Below are 27,919 nucleotides of genomic sequence, written 5' to 3'. Positions count from 1 at the left end.
CCACTTGTATGGGTTGTAGACTCCGTCTCATGCTACCACTAGAGTGAAAGCACCGCCAGCATTCAAAAGTGACCAAAACATCAGCCAGGAAGCATAGGAACTGAGAAGTGGTCTGTGGTCACCACCTGCAGAGCTACTCCTTTATTGGAGGTGTCTTGCTAATTGCCTATAATTTCCACCTATTCCATTTGCACAACAGCATGTGAAATGTATTGTCAATCAGTGTTGCTTCCTAAGTGGACAGTTTTATTTCACAGTAGTGTGATTGACTTGGAGTTACATTGTGTTGTTTAAGTGTTCCCTTTATTTTTTTGAGTAGTGTATTTAGGAAGGCTGGGATAGGTCTACATTTAGCTATTTTGTTTCTGTAAGCTGTTTAACAATAACATACTAACTTTGGAGTTAATCCCAAGGCAATACATAAAATACCTTAAATATACAACTTGAAGCAACCACATATTTAGCCATAGGGCACGTTCTGATCGGCCAGTGCGCTGCCAATCCTCGACACATCCACAATTTGTTAATTCATCAAAACCCAGGCCTTTCGTGATAACACCAGCATCTGAGCGGATAGTGGTTGTGAAAAAAGCTCAAATATTTGACCCCCCCCCCAAACCTATAGCGCTACCAGCAGTGCTTAGATTTACCATTGAGTTAGATCTGTTAAAATAGAGCCCTATGGTTTCATGAATTAAATATTTAATATATTCAGAGTTTTATTTGTGAGTTATGTTGAATATACACATGGATTGTGGTACACAGAATAAAGAAACAAACTTCTGCTATGTTGCAGAATAAAGCAAGGTGGTACAGATCTGTGCGAGCGAATGCTTGTGAGAGTAGGCCCGTTTATACCTGGTTATAACATGTCCTTTGTCTTGATCTTGTCCACATTCTTAGATGGGTGTGTAGACGAGACTCATTGTGATCCAATCTTAAAAGTACAAACGGACATCAGGACATTGTCCGCACGAAGGATGTTATAAATGTTTGTTATAAATATAGCAAATCTTTATTTTACATAAGCTTGTTTATTCAAAAATGTATTTTCTTTGACAAAGTAACAATTTTGACCAAACAAAAAAAAGAATGACAGAAGCATTTTTTTTTAACGGCCAACGGTTGATTCATCCTTCGCATTTTATTTTCAAAATCTCTGCATTTATCAGAAATGACAAACAATCCAAGGGGGAAAAAAAATGTACGTTTGAATGGATGTTTCGATTGGTTGAACCCCATCAGTTACAGAGATATTGGCTGTGACCACTACAGTGGGTTGTAATGCCCATCCCATGCATATGATACACAAGAGAACAATGACAAGTTCTACTCTTGTTATGAGACATTAGCTGCAGACATTTGAATACTCTGTGCGTCACTGTTTGATATAAGGTAAGAGGCATTCCTTATGTTTGAACATGGACGGGTACTGCGTCCATCCGTACGGATATAGTTCTAACGTTTAATACTTGGTTAATGACGAGACCTCAGAATGCAGTACACAGAACTACACCTTGAACAGAGGACTAATGTTTTCTCTGGAGTGGAACAAGTAGTTGTACGTAGAGGAGCTAAACTAGTACCAATACTGAAAGAACAGAGACATTTAAATTCAGTCATACTGCTCTGACACATTAATAAACTGTAGGTGTTTTTCCTGTAGATAAATATAATATCAATAATATTACTTGGTTAGGTATAACCTGCTCCTTCCCATGGATAACATTTATTTCAGTTTAAAAAATAGCTAATACACAGATAGTGGCAGCATGGTTATAGTAAGCAACATTAACTCCTATCCATAAAGTTTGGTTACACAACTAATTCTCAAATAGTTTGTTACCAAATAACGGGGTGCTCTTTTATGACAAACTAAACAAAAACCCCTTTCTCTTCGGTTATGAACCTTTAACACCAAAACAACACAACATTGGCAAAAACAGAGCATTATTGCACAACAAATAGATTGAAATAAATTACTTCCATTTTTTTCCACCACCCTCAATGTATTCATAATTTCATTGGCTAATACATTCGTAGAGAGACCGCCTCCCAATTTGTCTCATCCAATGGGAATCCTGTGGTGACAAGGGGGAGGCGGTAGAGGTACACCCACCAACTTCATCTCCGTACGGACAGTGTCACCAGACCAGGGACACAAATGTCACCACACATCTTTGCCTGACTGGGAGGCAGCAATGGGCCGCAGGTTGGGGGGTTTGATCTTGAACACAAAGATGTGCAGGTGAGAAGCGATCTGGTTGCATACGCTGACGCAGTAGCGCACCAGGTCAAAGATGGACAGGAACTAGAGAGAAACAAGACAGAGGGTGGATGTCAAATAGTCAATTTAAGGCTCCCTATATAGAAAACTGGTTGTGTTTATTATATGGTCAATCATCTTTTGAATAAATTCCCCTTGAAAAGGTATTTGATTAGGATCCCATTAGCTGCTGCCAAGGCAGGCGCTACTCCTCCTGGGGTCCAAAAAAATAAAATAAATAAATGGCACAAATCTAAGCTAGGAATCTACATTGTACTGCAAAATAAGTTAAAAGGGGAAATCCTAACTTTCATTTAGGTTTCAATTGGCTTGGTACGTGCACATGGATGAACCGATTGAGGTGTAGCCTTACTAGTGCCACCCAGAGGACCAAGTACTCGTCTATGATGCTGTTAAAATACTGGTCCAAGAAGAGCAGCCCTGGCCCCAGGTAAGCCAAGTCATGGAGAGACATCTCACTTTTGGTCATATGAGCCACCTGTAAAACAAATATATATAAATAAGATGGGGCAGTGTTAAGTTAAACAAGGAAAAACAAGACTAGAGTTGGTATGCCAATTTGCTGAATAAGGAATCCCAGATTTGAGCTTTAACCCTAAGTTAACACAACTAAAACAGGGCACATTAGGCCAATGTTCCAACATCCACACCAACATACTATTTAGAATGAAGCAAAAGATTGGACATGTATTCCAAGTGGTATACTAGTGTGGATTTGGAAAGTAACCAGGCCCTTTCAGTGTTTGTTTCAGACCATCTGCTTCCTCACCACTAGCTTGTTGGTGATCTTGGCCGACACAAACCCAAAGGCCAGGACGTAGAGACAGGGGTGCTTCTCAAACAGCTGGGACGCAGACTTCTTGTAGATCATAATAGCCAGAGTGATAACTGACCCTATGTGGAAGAACGGTGACAGGACACTCGTTCCCTGAGGAAGACGGGACATGGATGTCACAATCACTGTACCTAGCTGAAAATCTTCTCTAAAGTGATCAATAAACTGCACGGTAAAGGTCTGCAGAGCAGTCAGTGGCTTGGCTGAAACAAATGGAAAAAAGTCCAGGCATGATAGGCATCCACTGTCACCATTTTATGGAGGCAAAGAAATTAAAAATGGTATTTAAAGAGCGAATGCCACTAGAAAGCTGGGTGGCAGGTAGCCTAGTGGTTAGAGCATTGGACTAGTAACCGGAAGGTTGCAAGATCGAATCCCCGAGCTGACAAGGTAAAAATCTGTCATTCTGCCCCTGGACAAGGCAGTTAACCCACTGTTCCTAGGCCGTCATTGAAAATAAGAATGTGTTCTTAACTGACTTGCCTAGTTAAATAAAATAAAGCAACATCTTGATTTGAAAATGTCCTATGCGGCATCGATATGAGTCAAACAAATGTATTCTAGTGTTAAAAATGACTACAAAAGTGTAAATAGAATCATTTTGATCAAAGTCAATCATCCAAAATGATTAATTTTTTTATTTAGTATTTATTAGGATTCCCAAATACTCTTCCTGGGGTCCAAACAGGAAACAAAACAATTAAAATACATAATATAATATACACAGCGTGTATAAAACATTAGGAACACCTGCTCTTTCCATGACAGACTGACCAGCTGAATCCAGGTGAAAGCTATTATCCCTTATGATGTCACCAGTTAAATCCACACCAATATCCTGTTATTATTTGAGATATTCAAGTATTCTGTGTTTGAGATGAGAAACAAACATCATATCATCCCATTTACAACAACCGAAAAGGCTTGTATCCCAGTTATAAGAAACCCAGGTAAGATGCCTGGGATATGCTGATCTAAAATGGGATACTGTGGCATGTTAACATCTTATGCTGTTTACTGTTGTTTTTGCGGTCTGCGCAGGCAGTTTCTCATATCACGGGTGGTGTGTTTCCATCCGATTCTCAAACAAACCACTTCAAAAAGTATGCTACCTGCTCAGTTCGATACACCATAATAATTTATGTACGTAATCTCCTGTTTCTGCCTCACACTTTAGAAACAGGAGATGGCTCCTCACCTATGAGTCAGTCTTGCCAGGCCACTTACTTACATAACACAATATGTCTGTCTCTTCACAGTCCCCGTTGTGGCATAAGGTGTTATTTCATCTAGTTTTTGAATCTGGTTTTATTGCTAGCTTGAGTTCCATGTAGTCATGGCTCTGTAATGGAATGAAGGGAACCGTAATAGTTTTCCTTGGGTTGGGTTTATTTGAATCATATCCACATGCCCACAGCTGGCATCACCCAAGTAATCATCAATTAGGAGCATAGCTGCAAGAAACCAGATCTTTATGCCCATGGTCAATTTGGTGTGACATTAGATATCCCGATGGGGCTAGTTAGGGACAATCAATAATGTACATGGGACAATATTTTAAAAGGTCAATAGCTCAACATTTCAATGGCTTAACCTCAAAACTATGAAATGTATATACAAATATTGAAATAATTTAAATGTGCAACATGAAAACAATTTGTTTCATTTACATTGTGCAATTTAGTTATGTTCCCCACTATCCCCAACCTTTCCATGGTCGCACACTAGTCAGCTAAAGCTAATTGGCGAAATAATTTGGCTAACTCTTCCCACCTGCGAACACACACACACACACACACACACACACACACACACACACACACACACACACACACACACACACACACACACACGACACCCACATCACCCCGAAACCAACTCGCGTTTGAATTCAGCCATGGCCGCTAGCGTTTCTTTAAAAAACTAATCTAAAACGACGCCAAATCAGGAAGTGCAGTTGCCTTTTAAACATTAGAAAAGACTGGCTACAAAAAAAACAAATGCTGTTGATGTTTTTTTAAATTAGCGCACTGTACGATATACACTATAGTTCAAAAGTTTGGAGTCACTTAGAAATGTCCTTGTTTTTGAAAGGAAAGCACAGATTTGGCCATTAAAATAACATCAAATTGATCAGAAGTACAGTGTAGACATTGTTAATGTTGTAAATGACTATTGTAGCTGGAAACGACTGATTTTTTAAATGGAATATCTACATAGGCGTACAGAGGCCCATTATCAGCAACCATCATTCCTGTGTTCCAATGGCACATTGTGTTAGCTAATCCAAGTTTATAATTTTAAAAGGCTAATTGATTCTTAGGAAACTCTTTTGCAATTGTTAGCACAGCTGAAAACTGTTGCAATACAACTGGCCTTCTTTAGACTAGTTGAGTATCTGGAGCATCAGCATTTGTGGGTTTGATTACAGGCTCAAAATGGCCAGAAACAAAGAACTTTCTTCTGAAACTCGTCAGTCTATTATTTTTCTGAGAAATGAAGGCTATTCCATACGAGAAATTGCCAAGAAACTGAAGATCTCATACAACGCTGTGTACTACTCCCTTCACAGAACAGCACAAACTGGCTCTAACCAGAATAGAAAAAGGAGTGGGAGGCCCCGGTGCACAACTGAGCAAGAGGACAAGTACATTAGAGTGTCTGGATTGAGAAACAGACGCCTCAAAAGTCCTCAACTGGCAGCTTAATTAAATAGTACCCGCGAAACACCAGTCTCAACGTCAACAGTGAAGAGGCGACTCCGGGAACATGGCCTTCTAGGCAGAGTTGCAAAGAAAAAGCCATATCTCAGACTGGCCAATAAAAAGAAAAGATTAAGATGGGCAAAAGATGACGATTGGAAGATTGGAAAAAACTGTTATGGACAGACGAATCTAAGTTTGAGGTGTTCGGATCACAAAGACCATTCGTGAGACGCAGAAAAAATGCTGGGGGAGTGCATGACGCCATTTGTCAAGCATGTTGGAGGCAATGTGATAGTCTGGGGGTGCTTTGGTGGTGGTAAAGTGGGAGATTTGTACAGGGTAAAATGGATCTTAAAGAAGGAAGGCTATCACTCCATTTTGCAACGCCATACCATACCCTGTGGACGGCGCTTAATTGGAGTCAATTTCCTCCTACAAGACAATGACCCAAAGCACAGCTCCAAACAATGCAATAACTATTTAGGGAAGAAGCATTCAGCTGGTATTCTGTCTATAATGGAGTGGCCGGCACAGTCACCGGATCTCAACCCTATTGAGCTGTTGTGGGAGCAGCTTGTTCCCATGAAGCCAATCCATGGGCACATTTGGTGTGGGGGGGGGGGGGGGGGGTTGCCTTGCTCAAGGGTACAATAGTAGGCAATAGCATCTAGGATTTGATACGTGCAACCCTCCATTTGCCAGCTCACTACCTACCAGATTTTTCCCATCAGACCTGGGATTTGCCTCTACCCGCTAGGCTACCTGCCGCCACAGGAGGCTGCCAAGGGGAGGATGGCTCATAAGAATGGCTGGAACCAAGCAAATGAAATGGCATCAAACACGTGTTTGATACCATTCCACATCTTCTGCTCCAGCCATTACAATGAGCCATGTCCTCCCCAATTAAGGTACCACCAACCTTCTGTAACTGTCACCCATATCATATTACTACCTGTTGAAATAACCAATACAATGAGCAGCAGGACTGTAAACCTTCCTTCCTAGACTGTAACTCAGCCATACAATTCAACTGGATCCTCATCAGCAAGGATGGATCACGTCTTACTTACCGCTATGGTGGATCCGTTCTTTCCTACACCTCCCGTGAATATGACCCGGAAGTAGTTGGTGCAGGAAAAGATGGCTCCTGCCACAGTGAGGATGGCTGGAATAATCTTAATCTGGATGTTCACCCCAGGGATCTGTGTGTGTTAGGGAGATTAGTAAGAGCCCTGTTCCAATACTTTCGAAATGCATCCTTCCTACCATCCTTTAAGTAAAGACAGATCAGAATTTTTTGGATTGGTGAAAGTAATAGGGCGGTAACCTGGCTTTCACCTATCCATTCACTTATTAGATTTGTGCTTACCTCCAGGAAAGAAGGAAAGGATGCATTTCTGAAGTATTCACACAATCATGAACCAGGACGTGAGTCTGAACACTTCAACCAACATGCCAGATCAAATGCATCAAACTACAATGCATGTAAATATTAGCATTAGTGTCATTTTTTCAAATCCAAGCAGTAGAAACAGGCCATAATTTGCTGAATCAAATGGGTTAAATGCATTACCAAGAACTGCCAAAAAGCTGATCCTCCGATGGCAGCCAGCAAATACATGATTATAATGAAGAACTGCACTTCAGTCACATCAATGCTGAACGGGCAGAGAGGCAGAGGAATCATGAGCAACCATTAGTGATTTCACATATCACTCATGAAAAACAACATGCACATAGCACCCCCTAGCAGGTCCTGCACAAACTGTACCCATTCCTCTTGGTTGTGAATTAGAGGTCGACCGATTATGATTTTTCAACGCCGATACAGATGATTGGTGTACCAAAAAAGCCGATACCGATTAATCGGCCGATTTTTAAATTTGTAATAATGACAATTACAACGATACTGAATTAACACTTATTTTAACTTAATATAAAACATCAATGAAATCAATTTAGCCTCAAATAAATATGAAAATAATGAAATAATGAAACATGTTCAATTTGGTTTAAATAATGCAAAAACAAAGTGCTGGAGAAGAAAGTAATATGTGCCATGTCAAAATGTGTTCCATGTAAAAAAAGCTAACGTTTAAGTTCCTGCTCAGAACATGAGAACATATGAAAGTTGGTGGTTCCTTTTAACATGAGACTTCTATATTCCAAGGTAAGAGGTTTTAGGTTGTAGTTAATATAGTATTTATAGGACTATTTCTCTCTATACCATTTGTATTTCATTAACCTTCGACTATTGGATGTTCTTATAGGCACTATAGTATTGCCAGTGTAACAGTATAGCTTCCGTCCCTCTCCTCGCCCCTACCTGGGCTCGAACCAGGAACACATCGACAACAGCCACACTCGAAGCATCGTTACCCTTCACTTCACAAAAGCCGCGGCCCTTGCAGAGCAAGGGGAATAACTACTTCAAATCTCAGAGCGAGTGACATTTGAAACAGTATTAGCGCACACCCAGCTAACTAGCTAGCCATTTCACATCGGTTACACCAGCCATTAGGCTGATAGGCTTGAAGTCATAAACAGCGCTGTGCTTGCGAAGAGCTGCTGGCAAAACGCACTAAAGTGCTGTTTGAATGAAAGATTACGGGCCTCCTGCTGCTCAGTCAGACTGCTCTATCAAATCAGACTTAATTATAACATAATAACACACAGAAATACGAGCCTTTGGTCGTTTAATATGATCGAATCCAGAAACTATAATTTCGAAAACAGAACGTTTATTATTTCAGTGAAATACGGAACCGTTCGCTATTTTATCTAACGGGTGGCATCCCGAAGTCTAAATATTCTTGTTGCATTGCACAACCTTCAATGTATGTCATAATTACGTAAATTTCTGGCAAATTAGTTCGCAATGAGCCAGGCAGCCCAAACTGTTGCATATAACCCTGACTCAATATTGCCTGCTAAACTGGATTAGTAGTTATAACTAGTGATTATGATTGATTGATTTTTATAAGATAAGTTTAATGCTAGTTAGCAATTTACCTTGGCTTCTACTGCATTCGCGTAACAGGCAGGCTACTAGTGGAGTGCAATGGCTAGAGCGTTGGACTAGTTAACTGTGCGGTTGCAAAATTGGAACCCCTGACAAGGTGAAAATCTGTCGTTCTGCCCTTGAACAAGGCAGTTAACCCACCATTCCTAGGCCGTCATTGAAAATAAGAATGTGTTCTTAACTGACTTGCCTAGATGAACAAAAGGTATAAAAAATACAAAATAAAATAAAAAAATACTGATTTCCGATCGGCCATTCCGATTAATCGGTCGACCTCTATTGTGAATGTGTGTGTGTGTAGTGTGGAGAACATTTCCCTTGAAAGGCTGAGAGGAACCTGATCTGGTAAAGTTTTATTGTCTGACAACCTACTTAGCACTTACTTACTCTGTGAAGGGCTTACATCATATCAAATCATATTGTTAAATAAAATCAACCATACTCCAAGGACATTCATCGCTTGTCCTTGTGGTTGTTCCCGAAAGCCAATCGGATTAGCCAATGTTGATATGTGAAGTTCCATCAAAATCTAAATCAGCTGCTAATGTCCTGGTGTCTACGTCAACATGGCTGCTGGTACAGAAATGTACTGGGTGAACAAGCTGTCATGACAGACCTATCGTTGTTAAAAACAATCAAAATAAACATGTTTAGTTTGAGGTCGAAATATAGCCATTGATCTTAAAGCTTTGCACCAGTGGTGGTGGACCCAAAATTTGTCGTAAATTATAACTTAAATTATAAGATTTATGTGAATTCCATCATCTCTCTGCTTCCTAAAAGTATTCCAGTGGTCAACAGAGATGAACGTAATCTAGGATAGCTCACATCTAATCAAATTGAGCCACCTCTATCAAATACAAAATGACAGTATCAAAGCGATGTGAGAACGAATGAAACAGGGTCTATAAGAAAGTCCTATTGCACAGGAATGGTTGGTGTTGGCGATGGGGGCAGTCTGTGCAGGCAGTGGGGCCTGATTGGACACAAAGGTTATCTTCAACAGGGAAGTCACGCGGATTATGCTGTCATTTTACCGTTAAGTTCCAGAACCCGGGCCCAAACGTGGCTGTGCACGTCTAACATAGCTACACGATCAGATACTCTGACATCAAATCTAACCACCAGGAAAAAGACAAAGTAGCTCTGTGACATGGCTAGATAGACACTGGGCTTAAAACCTGGCTATGAAATAAACATCTCCCTACATGTAGGCCTATGACAAAACAGCATGTGGTTACTAAATGTTCCCATGGTTGCATACATACTAGACAAATACTAAAGAGTGCAATTACATAGCCATTTTATTCAAACATTTCAGGACCCCGTGTTCATAAAGCGTCTCAGATAACTGATATAGGATCAGTTTTGCCTTTTTGTTCAGAAAGAATAAGAAGGGGGACCTGATCCTAGATCAACAATCCTACGCTGAGACGCTTTATGAACACGGCCCCTGGAACATCAGGCATGATGCTCTTGTCCTCCTGCCTTGTTATTGCCTCCCCCACTCACTCACATGCCAAAGCGCAGGGTGCCTGATACGTAGGTCTGCCAGTGGGCACAGTAGAACATGAACATGCCGGCAAAGCAGCAGAAGAACATCCAGTCGGGGTTAGTGCCAAGCTGGACGGCGATACAGGTACCCAGGACCACAAACACTGAGGGAGGAGCAGAGAAGGAAGTCCGAGAGAGAAAATGAGTGAGTGACAGAAAGATTCAAAAGAGGCAGGTATCCTCCAGCCTGAGTGTCTGTTTGTGCCATCATGCCAACTCCTTCTCACTCATTGTAATGGCACAAGTTTGGCTTGACAATGACAGCAATCAATGGGGTTGGCAAGAGCACAAATATATCTGGCACCAGGCTATTATCCTTACTGTGCCTAATTGCGTGTGGAAATGAACATGGGTAAGAAAAATGTATTTTACTGTGGGTCAAGTACCAGTGACATCAATGGATGCAGAGAGGGAAAGAGAGAGTGACAGAGAGAGAGAAGTTCAATTACACAAGAAAAATATATAATACTACACTGAACAAAAATATAAATGCAGCATGTAGTGTTGGTCCCATGTTTCATGAGCTGAAATAAAAGATCCCAGAAATTTTGCAGATGCACAGAAGTGTATTCTCTATAGTTTTGTACACAAATTTGTTTACATCCCTGTTTGTGAGAATTTCTTCTTTGCCAAGATAAATCATACACCCGATAGGTGTGGCATATCAAGAATCTGATTAAACAGCATGAACATTACACAGGTGCACCTTATGCTGGGGACAATAAAAGTCCACTAAAATGTGCAGTTGTGTCACACAACACAATGCCACAGATGTCAGTCAAGTTGAGGGAGTGTGCAATTGGCATGCTGACTGCAGGAATGTCCACCACAGCTGTTGCCAGAGAATTGAATGTTAATTTCTCTACCATACGCCACCTCCAACATCGTTTTAGAGAATTCTGTAGTACGTCCAACTGGCCTCACACAGCAGTTTGCTGATGTCAATGTTGTGAACAGAGTGCCCCATGGTGGCAGTGGGGTTACGGTATGGGCAAACATAAGCTATGGACAATGAACACAATTGCATTTTATCATTGGCAATTTGAATGCCCAGAGATACCGTGACGAGATCCTGAGTCCAATTGTGAGGCTCATTTTTTTTAAGGTATATGTGACCAACAGATGCATATCTGTATTCCCAGTCATGTGAAATCCATAGATTAGGGCCTAATTAATTTAATTTCAATTTACTGATTTCCTTATATGAATTAACTCAGTAAAATCTTTGAAATTGCTGCATGTTGCGTTTATACTTTAGTTCAGTATAATAATAAATGGGACTTATTTAAATTGGACTTTTGGGTCCCTTTTCAAGGACCCAAAAGTCACTTTACAATTGTAGAAATTAAACAACATATAAACAGTAGTCAAAACATCAGACAAAACAAAAACAAAGAGAGGGGTGGGCTCAAGGAAGGGAAAGAGTGTGATGTAACAGTGTATGGGGAGGGTAGGGGTTTGTATACAAACCCCGATAGGGTAAGGGGTAAGATACGAACATGTTTTAGGGTAATGGATAGGGTGAGGGTTTTTTGTTTGGTGGTGGTTAATATACTTTGCTTGTATGTGGTGGGGCTTTAGGAGGGACTGAAACATGGTGATGGACTCGCCGAAGCTCTGGAGCTTCGACCTGAGGACGACAAGGTGAAATGCATGTGTGGGTTGCATGGGAGAAGGTCTGAGAGGTGTTGGATTCTGGGTAAACTTTTAACATTGAGATATTAAAGACATGACAGATCAGACGCATTGTATATAAAGGAGTGAGATATGTAGAAAGACAGAGTGGCTGTGGAATGTGCTGGGAGAGAGGGAGAGGGTCACAGGAGTGCGATAGGTGATACGATAGGACATCTGTGGATTAGGCGAAGGAGGGGTTGAGATCAGGAGGTCAGGTCAGATCCCTTGAAGGGAGAAATAATGGTTTTATTATCCTGTTACTCTCTTCCTGTCGAACCATAAGATGTAAGGATTGGAGAGATGGAGGGGTGTCTAAAGTGGAGTATATATACTGTACACACTTGTGATGGTGAGAACATGTTTTGCCTGAATTTCAGCTGAACAACCCTTTGGGAAGAATTAAACTTGGTTAAGCTTCTCTAGTGTCCATGAGTTATTTACTCTGAAAAATGAGAACCTAACAGAGGTAGGGGGGGGGGGGTGTAAGGTGGTGAAGGGCTTTGTAGGTTAGAAGGAGTATCTTGTAATCAATGCGTTGGGAGACAGGGAGACTGATGTGCAAGGCTGATGTGCTGCACAGGACCCACGGTGTGGGTGAGAAGTCGGGCTGTTGTTTGGTCGTCAATTGTTTGGTCGTTAGGCTGTTGGTCGACCGAGATTGTTTTAGTCGAGCAGGAACAAATTATACACACACACGGTGAAAGGTTTTAGAACACCTACTCATTCAAGAGTTAATTTATTTTTACTAATTTCTACATTGTAGAATAATAGTGAAGACATCAAAACTATGATATAACATATGGAATCATGTAGTAACCAAAAAGGTGTTAAACAAATCAAAATATATTTTATATTTGATATTCTTAAAATAGCCACCCTTTGCCTTGATTACAGCTTTGCACACTCTTGGCATTCTCTCAACCAGCTTCATGAGGTAGAGATTTCAATTAACAGGTGTGCCTTCTTAAAAGTTAATTTGTTTAATTTCTTTCCTTCTTAGTGTGTTTGAGCCAATCAGTTGTTGTGACAAGGTAGAGGGGTATACAGAAGATAGCCCTATTTGGTAAAAGATCAAGTCCATATTATGGCAAGAACAGCTCAAATAAGCAATGAGAAATGACAGTCCATCATTACTTTAAGACATGAAGGTCAGTCAATACAGAACATTTCAAGGACTTTGATAGTTTCTTCAAGTGCAGTCGCAAAAACCATTAAGAGCTATGATGAAACTGGCTCTCATGAAGACTGCCACAGGAATGGAAGACCTTAGTTATATCTGCTGCAGAGGATAAGTTCATTAGTTACCAGCCTCAGAAATTGCAGCCCAAATAAATGCTAACAGACACATTCAGCCCAAATAAAAGTAAGACACATCTTAACATCAACTATTCAGAGGAGACTGCGTGAATAAGTCCTTCATGGTCGAATTGCTGCAAAGAAAAGGGTACTAAAGGACACCAATAAGAAGAAGATATTTACTTGGGCCAAGAAACATGAGCAATGGACATTAGACCAGTGGAAATGTGTCATTTGGGTTGGAGTCCAAATTGTAGATTTTTGGTTCCAACCGCCATGTCTTTGTGAGACGTGGTGTGGGTGAACAGATGATCTCCGCATGTTTATTTCCAACCGTAAAGCATGGAGGAGGAGGTGTGATGGGGTGTGGGTGCTTAGCTGGTGACACGGTCTGTGATTTATTTAGAATTCAAGGCACACTTAACCAGCATGGCTACCATAACATTCTGCAGCGATAAGCCATCCCATCTGGTTTGTGCTTTGTCACACTATCATTTGTTTTTCAACAGGACAATGAAAACCCAACACACCATCAGCCGGTGTAAGGGCTATTTTACCAAGAAGGAGAGTGATGGAGTGCTGCATCAGATGACCTGGCCTCCACAATCCCCCGATCTCAACCAAATTGAGATGGCTGCTTCTGCGGTCCGACTTATCCCAAACCAACAAGTGCTCAGCATATGTGGGAACTCCTTCAAGACTGTTGGAAAAGCATTCCAGGTGAAGCTGGTTGAGAGAATACCAAGAGCATGCAAAGCTGTCATCAAGGCAAAGGGTGGCTATTTAAAGAATCTCAAATATAAAATCTATTTTGATTTGTTTAACACGTTTTTGGTTACTACATGATTCCATATGCGTTATTTCATAGTGTTGATGTCTTCACTATTATTAAACTATTTAGAAAATAGTAAAATAAAGAAAAACCCTTGAATGAGTAGGTGTTCTAAAACTTTTGACCGGTAGTATGTAATGTAATATATAACACCTACTTATTCAAGGGTTTTTCTTCATTTTTACTATTTTCCACACACACTACACATTACCAGTCAAAAGTTTGGACACAAACTGTTTAAACACATACTCACTTCCTTGACAACAGCTCTGCATTGCTCCGCGAAGCGCAAGAAGTATGAATGCCCTGACTTCTGCTGAGGCTATATCACCGGAAATGTTGTATGGACAACACAGACGGCGGATTGACCATTCACCCAGATGCACAATGCTCTTCTCTCCAGAATGCGCTCTCTCCCACCAATTTGTGCACATTCATTGTGTCATAACTTCATTTTGTGAATTGTTTGCGTTTGATTGTTAGTGTATATCAATTCCCCATTACATTTCACCAGTAGTACATTTACCATCAATTCCTATCATTTCTGATCTACAATGTTTGTTACTTTGGTTACGGTCATTTCTTTTAATGGTTTCAATATTATTCCAGTCTTCCTGTTCTCATTGTCAGAGTGGACACATTGTTTGCAGAGAGCACAACCTATGCTACACTTTGAGAAAAAAGCGCGTCACCACTAATGACCCGTGGAGCATCTCAAAGTAATGTTGTTTTCTTCAAGCAAACAAAGTCTGTTTTTACATCCATTGAGAATCCCAATTGCTCCTCAATGTATTTGAAAAATCTTTCCAGCTCTCTCACTTTCAATATCCACTCAGCGTGAAAGGGAAAAATGTGATGCTCCGATACAGTGGATACGTCATAAAATAGGCTTCTTATCAGTGCTTGACTTGGACTGAAATAGGTTCCGGTCCTCATTTTGGGTGTTGGTACTGTTCATAATGTAGGTGCAGGAGCTCCACAATAATTTTGAGCTAATATTCTATAAGAGGAACGGGAGCTCAAGCAGGAGAACATTTGAGGTGTCGGTAGTCAGCTCCGGTGAGCTCCTGTTCAAGTCAAGCACTGCTTCTTATCCTTTGCGCAAATAGCATACAGCTGTGTCTGTCCTGAGCTCACTGGTGCAGGAAACTGAGGGCACAGAATATTCTACACAATGTTGCAAGTTTGCTAGCACAAGCTTCGGGCCAGATCCAAGATGATACAATGTTTCAAGTTCAATGTAGACAGGCCATGTGTAGCCAATGTGATTTCTAGGATATTTATATATTTCTTTAATCTGGAAATGTTCTACCTGCAAGCTGCATTGTTTTTATTTGTTGGCTTTATGTAGACTATTTTTACATAGTTGGCAATAAGTTACTTTTTACGTTTGTATAATTTTCCTTTAGATTTGGATATAATTTGTATTAACCACGACAATGACAGATATGAAGACATTATTATGAATTAAATGAAACTGTTTCATGAAAATGTGCATATGAAAACTATAAAAGGGCATGCAGATTGGTAGAAATTGGTAAGATAAAGGGTTATTCCACATGAGAAAGTTTGACTCCTCGTGTAGTCTATTAACAGCAACTTCAGGAGAGTAATGTCAGAACCTGTGAAAGCCAGCAGGAGGAGAATGGTTGGGTTAGGTTAACGGTTTTTTTCTTCTGGTCACCTAGATCTCTGGTGCCCTCGAGACATCAAACCGTAAGCTTAAAGCATCAAACAAGCTCATTGCACAGAGTTGATTTTATTAAATCACATTAAATCTATGTAAAAATATACATTTAAAAATTGAGCAAACATTTGGCCAAAAGATCAGACGACTTTCGGTCTATCAATATTTTTTTACGGGGACAGCCCTAATGCAAATTATTCCGTTTATGAACATACAGTTGAAGTCGGAAGTTTACATCCACCTTAGCAAAATACATTTAAACCCAGTTTTTCACAATTCCTAACATTTAATCCTAGTAAAAATGCCCTGTTTTAGGTCAGTTAGGACCACCACTTTATTTTAAGAATGTGAAATGTCAGAATAATAGGAGAGCGAATGATTTATTTCAGCTTTAATTTCTTTCGTCACGTTCCCAGTGGGTCAGAAGTTTACATACACTCAATTAGTATTTGGTAGCATTGCCTTTAAAATGTTTAACTTGGATCAAATGTTTCCAGTAGCCTTCCACAAGCTTCCCACAATAAGTTGGGTGAATCTTGGCCCATTCCTCCTGACAGAGCTGGTGTAACTGAGTCAGGTTTGTAGGCCTCCTTGCTCACACATGCTTTTTCAGTTCTGCCCACAAATGTTTTATGGGATTGAGGTCAGGGCTTTGCGATGGCCACTCCAATACCTTGACTTTGTTGTCCTTAAGCCATTTTGTCACAACGTTGGAAGTATGCTTGGGGTCATTGTCCATTTGGAAGACCCATTTGCGACCAAGCTTTAACTTCCTGCCTGACTGATGTCTTGAGCTGTTGCTTCAATATATCCACATACTTTTCTGTCATCATGATGCCATCTATTTTGTGAAGTCCACCAGTCCCTCCCGCAACAAAGCACCCCCACAACATGATGCTGCCACCCCCGTGCTTCACGGTTGGGATGGTGTTCTTCGGCTTGCAAGCGTTCCCCTTTTTCCTCACTTGCAGTTGCAAACCGTTATCTGGCTTTTTTATGGCGGTTTTGGAGCAGTGGCTTCTTCCTTGCTGAGCAGACTTTCATTTTATGTCGATATAGGACTCGTTTTACTGTGGATATAGATACTTTTTTACCCGTTTCCTCCAGCATCTTCACAAGGTCCTTTGCTGTTGTTCTGGGATTGATTTGCACTTTTCGCACCAAAGTATGTTCATCTCTAGGAGACAGAATGCGTCTCCTTCCTGAGCGGTATGACGGCTGCGTGGTCCCATGGTGTTTATACTTGCGTTGTTGTTTGTACAGTTTGTATTGTTTGTACAGATGAACGTGGTAACTTCGGGCTTTTGGAAATTGCTCCCACGGATGAACCAGACTTGTGGAGGTCTACAATTTCTTTCTGAGGTCTTGGTTGATTTCTTTTGATTTTGTCCCGATGTCAAGCAAAGAGGCACTGAGTTTGAAGTTAGGCCCTGAAATTAATCCACAGGTACACCTCCAATTGACTCAAATGATGTCAATTAGCCTATCAGAAACTTCTAAAGCCATGACATCATTTTCTGAAGTTTTCCAAGCTGTTTAAAAGGCACAGTCAACTTAGTGTATGTAAACTTCTGACACACTGGAATTGTGATAGTGAAATCTGTATGTAAACAATTGTTGGAAAAAAATGACTTGTGTCATGCACAAAGTAGATGTCCTAACCAACTTGCCAAAACTATAGTTTGTTAACAAGAAATTTGTGGAGTGGTTGAAAAATTTGTTTTAATGACTCCAACCTACGTGTATGTAAACTTCCGACTTCAACTGTAAGTGTATGTTGTTTATGTCTGCAAGTGTGTTATGTCTACATCTCCGTCTTAGAGCGCATGTTTGTAGGTGTCAGAGCATTTTGTACTGTCCTTTGAGTCTGAGTGTGTTCTGTATGTTTGTTTGAGACTGTATACACACGCTCCAGCACACACACACACACACACACACACCTGTCGAGAGGGAGTCACAGCCATGGTCAAAGAGCTCTCCCAGTGGGGTGCTGTTGTTGGTGCGCCGTGCCTGCTTCCCATCGATGGCGTCCAGTGATTGGTAGATGAAGAGACCCACTGCACAAGACAGGTATGCCCACAGAGGTGCCTGAAAGGAAAAGGGCACAAACATTCAATATCATAAATGAGGAAGCTCTCTATGGCATCAAAAACTTTCACAATAATATTATTAGTCTAGTGCTCGTCGACATTCACAGAAAAGCATGGGTTCAGCCTTCATGAACGTCATTTCCATGTTTGAGTAATATGATTACATTTGGCATTTAGCAGATGCTCTTATCCAGAGTGACTTACATTCAATGCACTCAACTAAGGTTGGTAAGACAACCACATATCACATTTATTGCAAGTAAAACACTTTCATTTAAAAAAAAGCAGCTATCAGCAAAATCAGTGCTAGTAAGAAAAGACAAGTATGTGGGGTTGCTATGGGTTCAACCAAGGTGCTATTTGATGTCACTTAGTTGGGCTGTTTTCTTTAAAAAGAGCATGGTTGGGTTGTTGGTGCTGGGTTATTGAGAAACTGTACTACCCAGCGGGTCAGATCAAAAGACTGGAGGGGTAGTTTAGTAGGCACGTGGCGTTCAGATAGTTATTTTTAACCACTCATGAGAGTAAATGTCCTTCCTGTTCATCTGTTCTGTTGTATAGTTATCACAAGTTAAGTTTGAACAATTTCATTTTTGTAGCTTCAAATGAGGCTTACAGTAGTGTGTGAGTTCTCAAAACGCCTATGCAAAGCCCATTGTTGGGATAGATACCACCATATTATACTACATAATAAATCTTAATATTCTAGAAGAATGTGTCAAATGCAAAACTTGCAGTATATGGGTAATTCCACGGTAACAAAATGACGCTGAAACTCAGATTTTTCACTTTGAAAGTATACCAAACATTAAAAACATTGATAAGTTAATACAATCTATGCACAAATAACTTTGTTTTAAATTTCCAATATAAATTTGACAAAAACACATTTCAAACCAAAGAATGTAAAGTTTGGTAACAGAATGATGTTAAAATCTCCCTCCGTTTATGTGACCATGTTTTCCAAAATCTTATACATCTACTCTGAATTATTATTCAAATTGTCTGCAGAAAGAATGGGGTGTCAGCTATGATGACACCTTGAGTTTGAAAACTACAGCAAGTGAAGTGGATTAACCTCTGGCAACAGAGTCATGGTAACAGAATGACATCATGGTCCCTGATCTGTACTCTACAGAAATGCATAATTATGAATGCAATTCTCTTCACGGTGATGTATACTGAACAATAGACGCATTTCATATGGCGCTTTTCATACAGAATCTCAAAGTCGCTTTAAAACAACAAAAATGTTGGGAGCTGCTCCCTCCGTCCACTCAGACTGACAATCAGATGCAGACAATCTGTCCAGTAAAAAAAGAAAGAACAAGAAACACAACAAAAAAAAAAATACAAAGCTGTTCGATGGGGTTGAGGTCAGGGCTCTGTGCAGTTCAGTCAATTTCTTCCACACCGATCTCGACAAACCATTTCTGTATGGACCTTGCTTTGTGCATGGGGTCATTGTCATATTGAAACAGGAAAGGGCTTTCCCCAAACTGTTGCCACAACGTAAGAAGCACAGAATCGTCTAGAATGTCATTGTATGCTGTAGCGTTACGATTTCCCTTCACTGGAACTAAGGGGCCTAGCTCGAATTAGAGGTCGACCGATTAATCGGAATGGCCGATTTCACGTTTTCATAACAATCGGAAATCGGTATTTTTGGATGACTCAAACGGAAACTGCACCGCCCTAAACCGTAAGGCTCTCCAGAGGGTAGTGCGGTCTGCACAACGCATCACCGGAGGGCAAACTACCTGCCCTCCAGTACACCTACAGAACCCGATGTCACAGGATGGCCAAAAAGATCATCAAGGACAACAACCACCCGAGCCACTGCCTGTTCACCCCGCCACCTCATCGGGAGCATGCCCAGGCGTTGTAGGGAGGTCATACAGGCACGTGGAGGCCACACACACTACTGAGCCTAATTTTGACTTGTTTTAAGGACATTACATCAAAGTTGGATCAGCCTGTAGTGTGGTTTTCGACTTTAATTTTGAGTGTGACTCCAAATCCAGACCTCCGTGGTTTGATAAATTTGATTTCCATTGATAGTTTGTGTGATTTTGTTGTCAGCACATTCAACTATGTAAAGAAAAAAGTATTTAATAAGAATATTTCATTCATTCACTAGGATGTGTTATTTTAGTGTTCCCTTTTTTGAGCAGTGTATATATACTGTTCTATACCATCTTGACTATGCCGCACGGCCATCGCTCATCCATGTATTTATATGTACATATTCTTAGTCATCCCTTACATTTGTGTGTATAAGTTGTTGGGAATTTGTTAGATTACTTGTTAGATGTTACTGCATTGTCGGAACTAGATGCACAAGCATTTCGCTACACTACATTTTTTACCTGCTAACCATGTGTATGTGACCAATTAAATTTGATAGTTGCGCGATTGTGTTCAGATTGATAGATAGGATAGCCTGAACATGGGAAAGTTAATATGGTGTGTCTAGCTTTAACAGTTCAAGAGTTAGTTTATGCAAATTGTTCGTTTATAAAGATTTTAAAAGACTTTGAAGTTAGGATAGTGTCACGACTTCCACCGAAGTTGTTCCCTCTCCATGTTCGGTAGGCGTTTGGGGGTCGACGTCACCGGCTTTCTAGCTGCCACCAATCCATGTTTCATTTGTCCTTTTCTTTTGTCTGTTTACACACCTGGTTCCCATCTCATAATTATGTTCCTTATTTAACCCTCTGGTTTCCCTTTCTGTTTGTGCGTGATTGTCTTTCGTGTGTTGGAGCTCTATCCTGTGTCCTGCGTCTTCGCTATCTGACAGAATCACGCACCATATACATGGAATCAGCAGGTGCAGCCAGCCCTCCGCTTCAAATGGAGGAGCGCGTTCAGCAGCACGCGACCATGCTGCAGAGTCTGGGTACAGCCATGGATCGCGTGCTCCTGTATCCTCTGTCACAGGAGGAGACGGCGGCTATGGAGACATATGTCACCGAATCTCTGGGACAGGGATACATTCAGCCTTCCATCTCACCTGTCTCCTCGTGTTTCTTTTTTGTGAAGAAGGATGGAGGATTGCGCCCGTGTATTGATTATCGAGGTTTAAATAAGATCACGGTAAAACAGTTACCCGCTACAGCTCATAGCCAGTATGACCGAGTCATTACACGGGGCGCCCTTCTTCACAAAATTGGACCTCAGGAACGCTTACAACCTGGTGCGTATCCGGGCGGGAGATGAGTGGAAGACAGGTACTCATTACCTCGTCATGCCGTACGGGTTAATGAATGCTCCATCAGTCTTCCGATCCTTTGTAGATTAGATTTTCAGGGACCTGTACGGGCAGGGTGTAGTGGTGTATATAGATGACATTATAATATACTCCACTACACGCGCCGAGCATCTGTCCCTGGTACGCAGGGTGCTTGGTCGACTGTTGGAACATGACCTGTACGTCAAGGCTGAGAAATGTCTGTTCTTCCAACAGTCCGTCTCCTTCCTAGGGTACCGCTTTTCCGCGTCAGGGGTAGAGATGGAGAATGACCTCATTTCCGCCGTGCGTAATTGGCCAACTCCAACCACGGTAAAGGAGGTGCAGCGGTGTTTAGGGTTTGCCAACTACTACCGGAGGTTTATCTGGGGTTTTGGTCAGGTAGCGGCTCCCATTACCTCACTGCTGAAGGGGGGACTGGTGCGACTGCAGTGGACAGCTGGGGCGGGCAGGGCTTACCTCGGCTCCCGTGCTGGTTCATCCTGATCCCTCCTTAGCGTTCATAGTTGAGGTGGAGGCATCTGAGGCAGGGATAGGGGCTGTGCTGTCTCAGCGCTCGGGGACGCCACCAAAGCTCCGCCCCTGTGCATTCTTTTCGAAGAAGCTCAGCCTGGCGGAGAGAAACTATGATGTGGGGGACCGGGAGTTGTTGGCTATTGTCAAGGCTCTGAAAGCGTGGAGACATTGGCTTGAGGGGGCCAGACACCCTTTTCTCATTTGGACTGACCACCGCAATCTGGAGTACATTCGAGCAGCGAGGAGACTGAACCCTCGCCAGGCAAGGTGGGCCATGTTTTTCACCTGCTTTTCTTTCACCCACTCCTACAGACCAGGTTCCCAGAACATTAAGGCAGACGCACTGTCCCGGATGTATGACACAGAGGAGTGATCCGCAGATCCCGCTCCCATTATTCCAGCTTCTTGCCTGGTGGCACCAGTGGTATGGGAGGTGGACGCGGACATCGAACGGGCGTCACGTTCAGAGCCCACTCCTACCCAGTGTCTGGTTGGGCGTAAGTATGTTCCGTTCGAAGTTCGTGATCGTTTGATCTGGTTGGCCCACACTCCACTCTCCTCTGGTCATCCTGGCATCGGTCGGACAGTGCATTGTCTTAGTGGGAAGTGCTGGTGGCCCACTTTAGCTAAGGACGTGAGGGTGTATGTTTCCTCCTGCTCGGTGAGCGCCCAGTGCAAGGAACCTAGACACCTGCCCAGAGGGAAATTACAACCCCTACCCGTTCCACAACGGCCGTGGTCACACCTATCGGTGGATTTCGTGACGGATCTCCCTCCGTCACAAGAGAACACTACGATTCTGGTTGTTGTGGATCGGTTTTCTAAGTCCTGCCGTCTCATTCCTTTGCTCGGTCTCCCAACGGCCCTACAGACTGTGGAAGCCCTGTTTACACACGTCTTCCGGCACTACAGGGTGCCAGAGGATATAGTGTCTGATCGGGGTCCCCAGTTCACATCAAGGGTCTGGAGAGCATCCATGGAACGTCTGGGGGTTTCGGTCAGCCTGAGCTCAGGGTTTCACCCGACAGTAATGGGCAGGTGGAGAGAGTTAACCAGGATGTGGGTAGGTTTCTGAGGTCTTATTGCCAGGACCAGCCGGGGGAGTGGACGGCTTTCATCCCCTGGGCAGAGATGGCCCAAAACTCCCTCCGCCACTCCTCCACTAACCTGTCTCCGTTTCAGTGTGTACTAGGTTATCAGCCGGTTCTGGCACCGTGGAATCAGAGCCAGATCGAGGCACCTGCGGTGGATTAATGGTTTCCGCGCTTGGAGGAAACCTGGGACACTGCCCATGTACGCCTGCAATGGGCCATCAGGCGACAGAAGGCGAGCGCCGTCCGCCACCGCAGTGAGGCTCTGGTGTATGCGCCGGGGGATCGGGTCTGGCTCTCGACCCGAAACCTGCTCCTTCGCCTGCCCTGCCGGAAGCTGGGTACGCGGTTTGTGGGGCCATTTAAAGTCCTGAGGAGACTGAACGAGGTATGTTATTGGTTACAGCTTCCCCCTGATTATCGTATTAACCCCTCGTTCCATGTGTCTCTCCTCAGGCCGGTGGTGGCTGGTCCGCTCCAGCAGTCTGAGGTGCGGGAGGTTCCTCCGCCCTCTCTGGACATCCCCGGCGTATACTGTGTGAGCCATCATGGACTCAAGGCGTCGGGTGAGGGGCCTGCAGTACCTCGTGGAGTGAGAGGGGTACAATCCGGAGGAGAGATGCTGGGTGCCGGTGGAGGACACACTGGACCCTTCCTTATTGCAGGAATTTCACCGTCTCCACCCAGATCGCCCTGCGCCTCGTCCTCTGGGTCGTCCCCAAGGCCGGTGTCGGTGCGCTGCGCGTCGGGGGGGGGGGGTACTGTCACGACGTCCGCCAAAGTTGGTGCCTCTCCTTGTTTGGGCGGCGTTCGGCGGTCGTCGTCACCGGCTTTCTAGCTGCCACAGATCCACGTTTCTCCATTCATTTGTTATGTCATGATTGTACACACCTGGTTCCCATTGCGTTATTATTATTATTTCCCTATTTAACCCTCTGGTTCTCATTATGTTTGTGATTGTTCCTGGTTTGTGTTAGTCTTTTGTGTCATGGTTTGTTATTCACCGCGTGGATTTATTTGGACTTTTTCAGAGTAAAGTAAGTTGTTTTACTCAGTTCTGTGTCCTGCGCCTGACTCTGTCCTCACCTCTGCACAACTGACACTTGACAATTGGTGATTTATGCAAAAAATGTATGCCAATTTAAAAAATATATAGTTCATAAAGGTTTTAGAGAATTTTAAGTTAGGCTCGGCTGAACGTTTTAAAGTTGATGTTGTAGCTTAATTCACCAAGGAGCAGGACCATATATACTGAACAAAGATTCTTTTTTTTAAACGCAACAATTAACCATTTTGAAGACATCAGACAATTTAACTAAATGAGGCCCTAATCTACAGATTTAACATGATTGGGCCGGGATGCAGCCATGGGTGGGCTTGTGGGGGCATAGACCCACCCACTTTGGAGCCAGACCACCCACAGGGGAGGCAGGCCCAGCCAATCAGAATGAGTTTTTCCACACAAAAGAGCTTTATTACATTAATACTCCTCAGTTTCATCAGCTGTCTGGATGGCTGGTCTCAGCTGATCCCGCAGGTGAAAGAGCCGGATGTGGAGGCCCTGGGCTGGTGTAGTTACACATGGTCTGCGGTTGTGAAGCCGGTTGGACGTACTGCCAAATTCTCTAAAATGCCGTTGGAAGCGGCTTATGGTAGAGTAATGTACATTACATTTTCTGGTAACAGCTCTGGTGGACATTCCTGCAGTCAGAATGCCAATTGCACACTCCCTCAAAACTTGAGATAACTTTGGCATTGTGTTGTGACAAAACTGCACATTTTAGAGTGGCCTTTTATTGTCCTCCGCACAAGGTGCACCTGTGTAATGATCATTCTGTGTTAATCAGCTTCATGATATGCCACACTTGTCAGGTGGATGGATTATCTTGGCAAAGGAGAAATTATCACTAACAGGAATGTATACAAATTACTACTCCAAATTTGAGAGAAATAAGATTGTGTATGGAACATTTCTGGGATCTTTTATTTCAGCTCATGAAACATGGGACCAACACTTTAGATGCTGAGTTTATAGTTTTGTTTAGTATAGCATAGCAACCACTATATTCCTATTCTTCTCATTCAAACCCATGTTAGACCTGACTGCAGTTCGGCTTCGTAACCGACTTCAGTGGGCAAATGCTCACCTTCCATGGCCACTGGCACATTGGAGAAGTGTGCTCTTCACGGATGATTCCCGGTTTCAACTGTACCGGGCAGATGGCGTCGTGCAGGCGAGCGGTTTGCTGATGTCAACGTTGTGAACAAAGTGCCCTGTGGTGGTGGTGGGGGTATGGTATGGGCAGGCATAAGCTACGGACAACAAACACAATTGCATTTTAACGATGGCAATTTGAATACATAGAGATTCCATGACCAGATCCTGAGACCCATTGTCGTGCCATTCATCCGCCACCATAACCTCATGTTTCAGCATAATGCACAGCCCCATGACGCATATTCCTGGAAATTGAAAATGTCCCAGTTCTTCCATGGCCTGCATACTCAGACATGTCACCCATCGACGTGTACAAACAGTGTTTTCCAGTTTCCGCCAATATCCAGCATCTTTGCACTGCCATTGAAGAGGAGTGGCACAGAATTCCACAGGCCACAATCAACAGCCTGATAAACTCTATGCCAAGGAGATGTCGTGCTGTATGAGGCAAATGGTGGTCACACCAGATACTGACTGGTTTTCAGATCCACGCCCCTACCTATTTTTTGGGGGGGTATTTGTATTACCAGTCATGTGAAATCCATAGATTAAGGCCTAATTTATTTATTTAAAAATGGACTGACTTCCTTATATGAACTTTGAAATTGTTCCATTTATATTTTGTTCGGTATAGCTAGAGGGAGGATTTGACAGCTAGTAACATTTTCAGACACAGCCAAGGGTGTGACATTTAAGTTGCGGTTTGTGACATTCTGGTGTTTTACCGCAACAGTGTTCATCAAAGACTGCTACTGTAAACTGGTTTAGAATACAGTTCTCACATACAGACAATGTGGATAGTATTAGGCTATGTAGCATACTTATCTAGAAAAAAGTGCAGTAAACATTGGCAAAACAATCATATCTAGACTTTGGCTCCAAATGGGTAGGCTATATCTGACAATCAATACTTTTCAATCAAGAAATTCTGAAGGCTCTCGTCTTTTCTCAATGTCCTGTCAGTAGTGTACATTAATCGTACAGCTGTGACAAACATTGACCTACTATTCCATGGTTATTACTTAGTAGCAATAACTGTTCAATAATTAATATGTGGGTGCTCAGTGGGAGGGTGGGTCAAGTGATAGACAGTGTGTGAAAGGGCCCCAACGTTAAATTCTCCCCTGTGGCCTAGAATTCCCAGCAGTGCCCCTGCACCTACCTGTTCAGTGGCAGTGGGGCAGTAGTACACCAACACCAATGTGGTGAGGATGTTTGTGGCCAAGCCCACGATAGTGATGAGGTTGGGGGCTATCCATGCCGGCACACGCGCCACTAGCCACTCCCAGTAGTGCTGCATGAAGGGCTCCAGAAGGGAGTGGCCTGCACTGCTATACCTGTGCTCCTCCAACTTCTTCAGCTGGTGGCGCGACAGCGGTGGAGCCGGCAGCTGGATCAGCTTACTCAGGACACAGGAGCTCCCTCCACCACTGCATGTTGTGGTTGGGCCTGCAGTGGTGGTTGGCCTGTAGGATGGGTCCATTCTCTGGTCCTGAGGGATCCATGTCGTTGTCCCCCCTGCCCCCTGGGCTTCCTTCGCCACCCGGGTCCGTGGAGCTCTTTGACCAGCGTTGTTACTCATGGAGGAAGCCGAAACCACACTTCACGTGGCGCCCACTCTGCCTACGACTGCCTCCACCCTGGTACTATTCAGGGAATCCACAGTGGGGTAACAACAGTTTTCCTGGGCTTGGCCCTTATGAGGAGAGAGAGTTATTTTTTACTTGACAGTATGTTTTGGTGAGCACAATTTGACTATGGCAACATGCTGGGCACAAGCTGCAGAGGGAGGGCTGGTAAAAAAATAAACAGGTAAACCATACATGCATATCACAATTTTCCTGATAGATTGTGCTGATATTGCAAACAGCAGTCAGTGAGACAGAGTAAATAAATGCAAGGCTTGCATTATAGCTAGGGCATTGAGTTAGCATTGAAGGGTATATACTTAGGGCAGGCATTTTTAAGTCTACCTATAGTGAATAGTAACCAAATCATGTCTACAAAAAAAGCCATTCAAAAGCAATGTTATATGGCTAGGAAGTTCATCTCATGTTGCCCTATGCAATCATAGTAGTTAGCAACAAAATCAACTGGTTAGCTAGCTAGCTAGCTAGCTATCAATATATGTAGCTAACTAAACATATAATAGATTGTCAACACCATACAATCATGATCATGAAAAGCTGAGACAAGTTGACAAACAGTCGTCCTTCGGAAATCTCTTACCTTGATGCTTGATTCTATGCGGAAGCGATGGCCTCTATCGTGGTCTGCCTGAGAGCTAGTGTGCTAATTTAACTATGCGGCAACCTCGGACCCTTTTGTCAGTTTATATGTAACTAACAAGTGTATGGACTAGCCGCAGGAGTCTAATCCCCGCACAAATGAGTCTAGTTCCCAACGAGTTATGAGCTGTTTTTGTGGTTATAGCGGAGAGATATTTAAGAAAAGCGGAGCGATATTTGACAGGGAATAGGGATATCCCACTTCCGTCGCACAATAGGCCTTTCACTTGGAAAACGTTTCACTAAGGGGAGTGGGAGGAATCTTAGCTACGGGTGCATCAAAAGCCTTATCCGGTCTAAATAAATAAATATAAAATCATATATAAACGTCAATAACCAACTTTTTATGCGAGTAAAGTACGTCAGATAAAAAAATGTCATGGCATATTGGAATAGATCATGCTAAACGAGGTTGGAATGTTCTTATATAAATTCAACAGAAGACAATAATGTGTTAAAATCACACTGGGTGTATTAGAATTGCATTGGAGCGTACATATTTCACTGTACAGCCTTATGGATTGTGGATCAATGGCATGGGGTGTCAGACACACAGAGAACATCAGCATCA

At 42.7% G+C, this 27,919-nt stretch overlaps 1 protein-coding gene across 1 annotated transcript; it reads right to left on the bottom strand.

Annotated features, from left to right (window-relative positions):
• Positions 1-1,125: 1,125 nt before the first annotated feature.
• LOC109869194 (choline/ethanolaminephosphotransferase 1-like) lies at positions 1,126-27,646 on the bottom strand. The gene is made up of 9 exons (XM_020459150.2): positions 27,290-27,646; positions 26,223-26,756; positions 17,836-17,983; positions 10,366-10,507; positions 7,401-7,485; positions 6,898-7,029; positions 3,057-3,215; positions 2,640-2,765; positions 1,126-2,311 (listed from the first exon to the last, which is right to left on the bottom strand). Exons 2-9 carry the CDS (start codon positions 26,640-26,642, stop codon positions 2,168-2,170), a joined length of 1,356 nt encoding a protein of 451 aa, XP_020314739.1. The 5' UTR covers positions 26,643-26,756; positions 27,290-27,646; the 3' UTR covers positions 1,126-2,167.
• Positions 27,647-27,919: the final 273 nt, after the last annotated feature.

Source organism: Oncorhynchus kisutch, linkage group LG24, assembly GCF_002021735.2.
Source record: "Oncorhynchus kisutch isolate 150728-3 linkage group LG24, Okis_V2, whole genome shotgun sequence".
NCBI lineage: Eukaryota > Metazoa > Chordata > Actinopteri > Salmoniformes > Salmonidae > Oncorhynchus > Oncorhynchus kisutch.
Note: the sequence above shows the minus strand (reverse complement) of the source record. Positions and strands in the feature narration are given on the sequence as shown.

Coding starts and splice junctions, on each gene's coding strand:
- LOC109869194 (XM_020459150.2), bottom strand. CDS start 26,642: ATGAGTAACAACGCTGGTCAAAGAGCTCCACGGACCCGGGTGGCGAAG. Junction 10,508..17,835: donor CTGTGACTCCCTCTCGACAG/GTGTGTGTGTGT, acceptor CTCCTCCCTCAG/TGTTTGTGGTCCTGGGTACC. Junction 3,216..6,897: donor AGAACGGATCCACCATAGCG/GTAAGTAAGACG, acceptor CGTCTTCCTCAG/GGAACGAGTGTCCTGTCACC.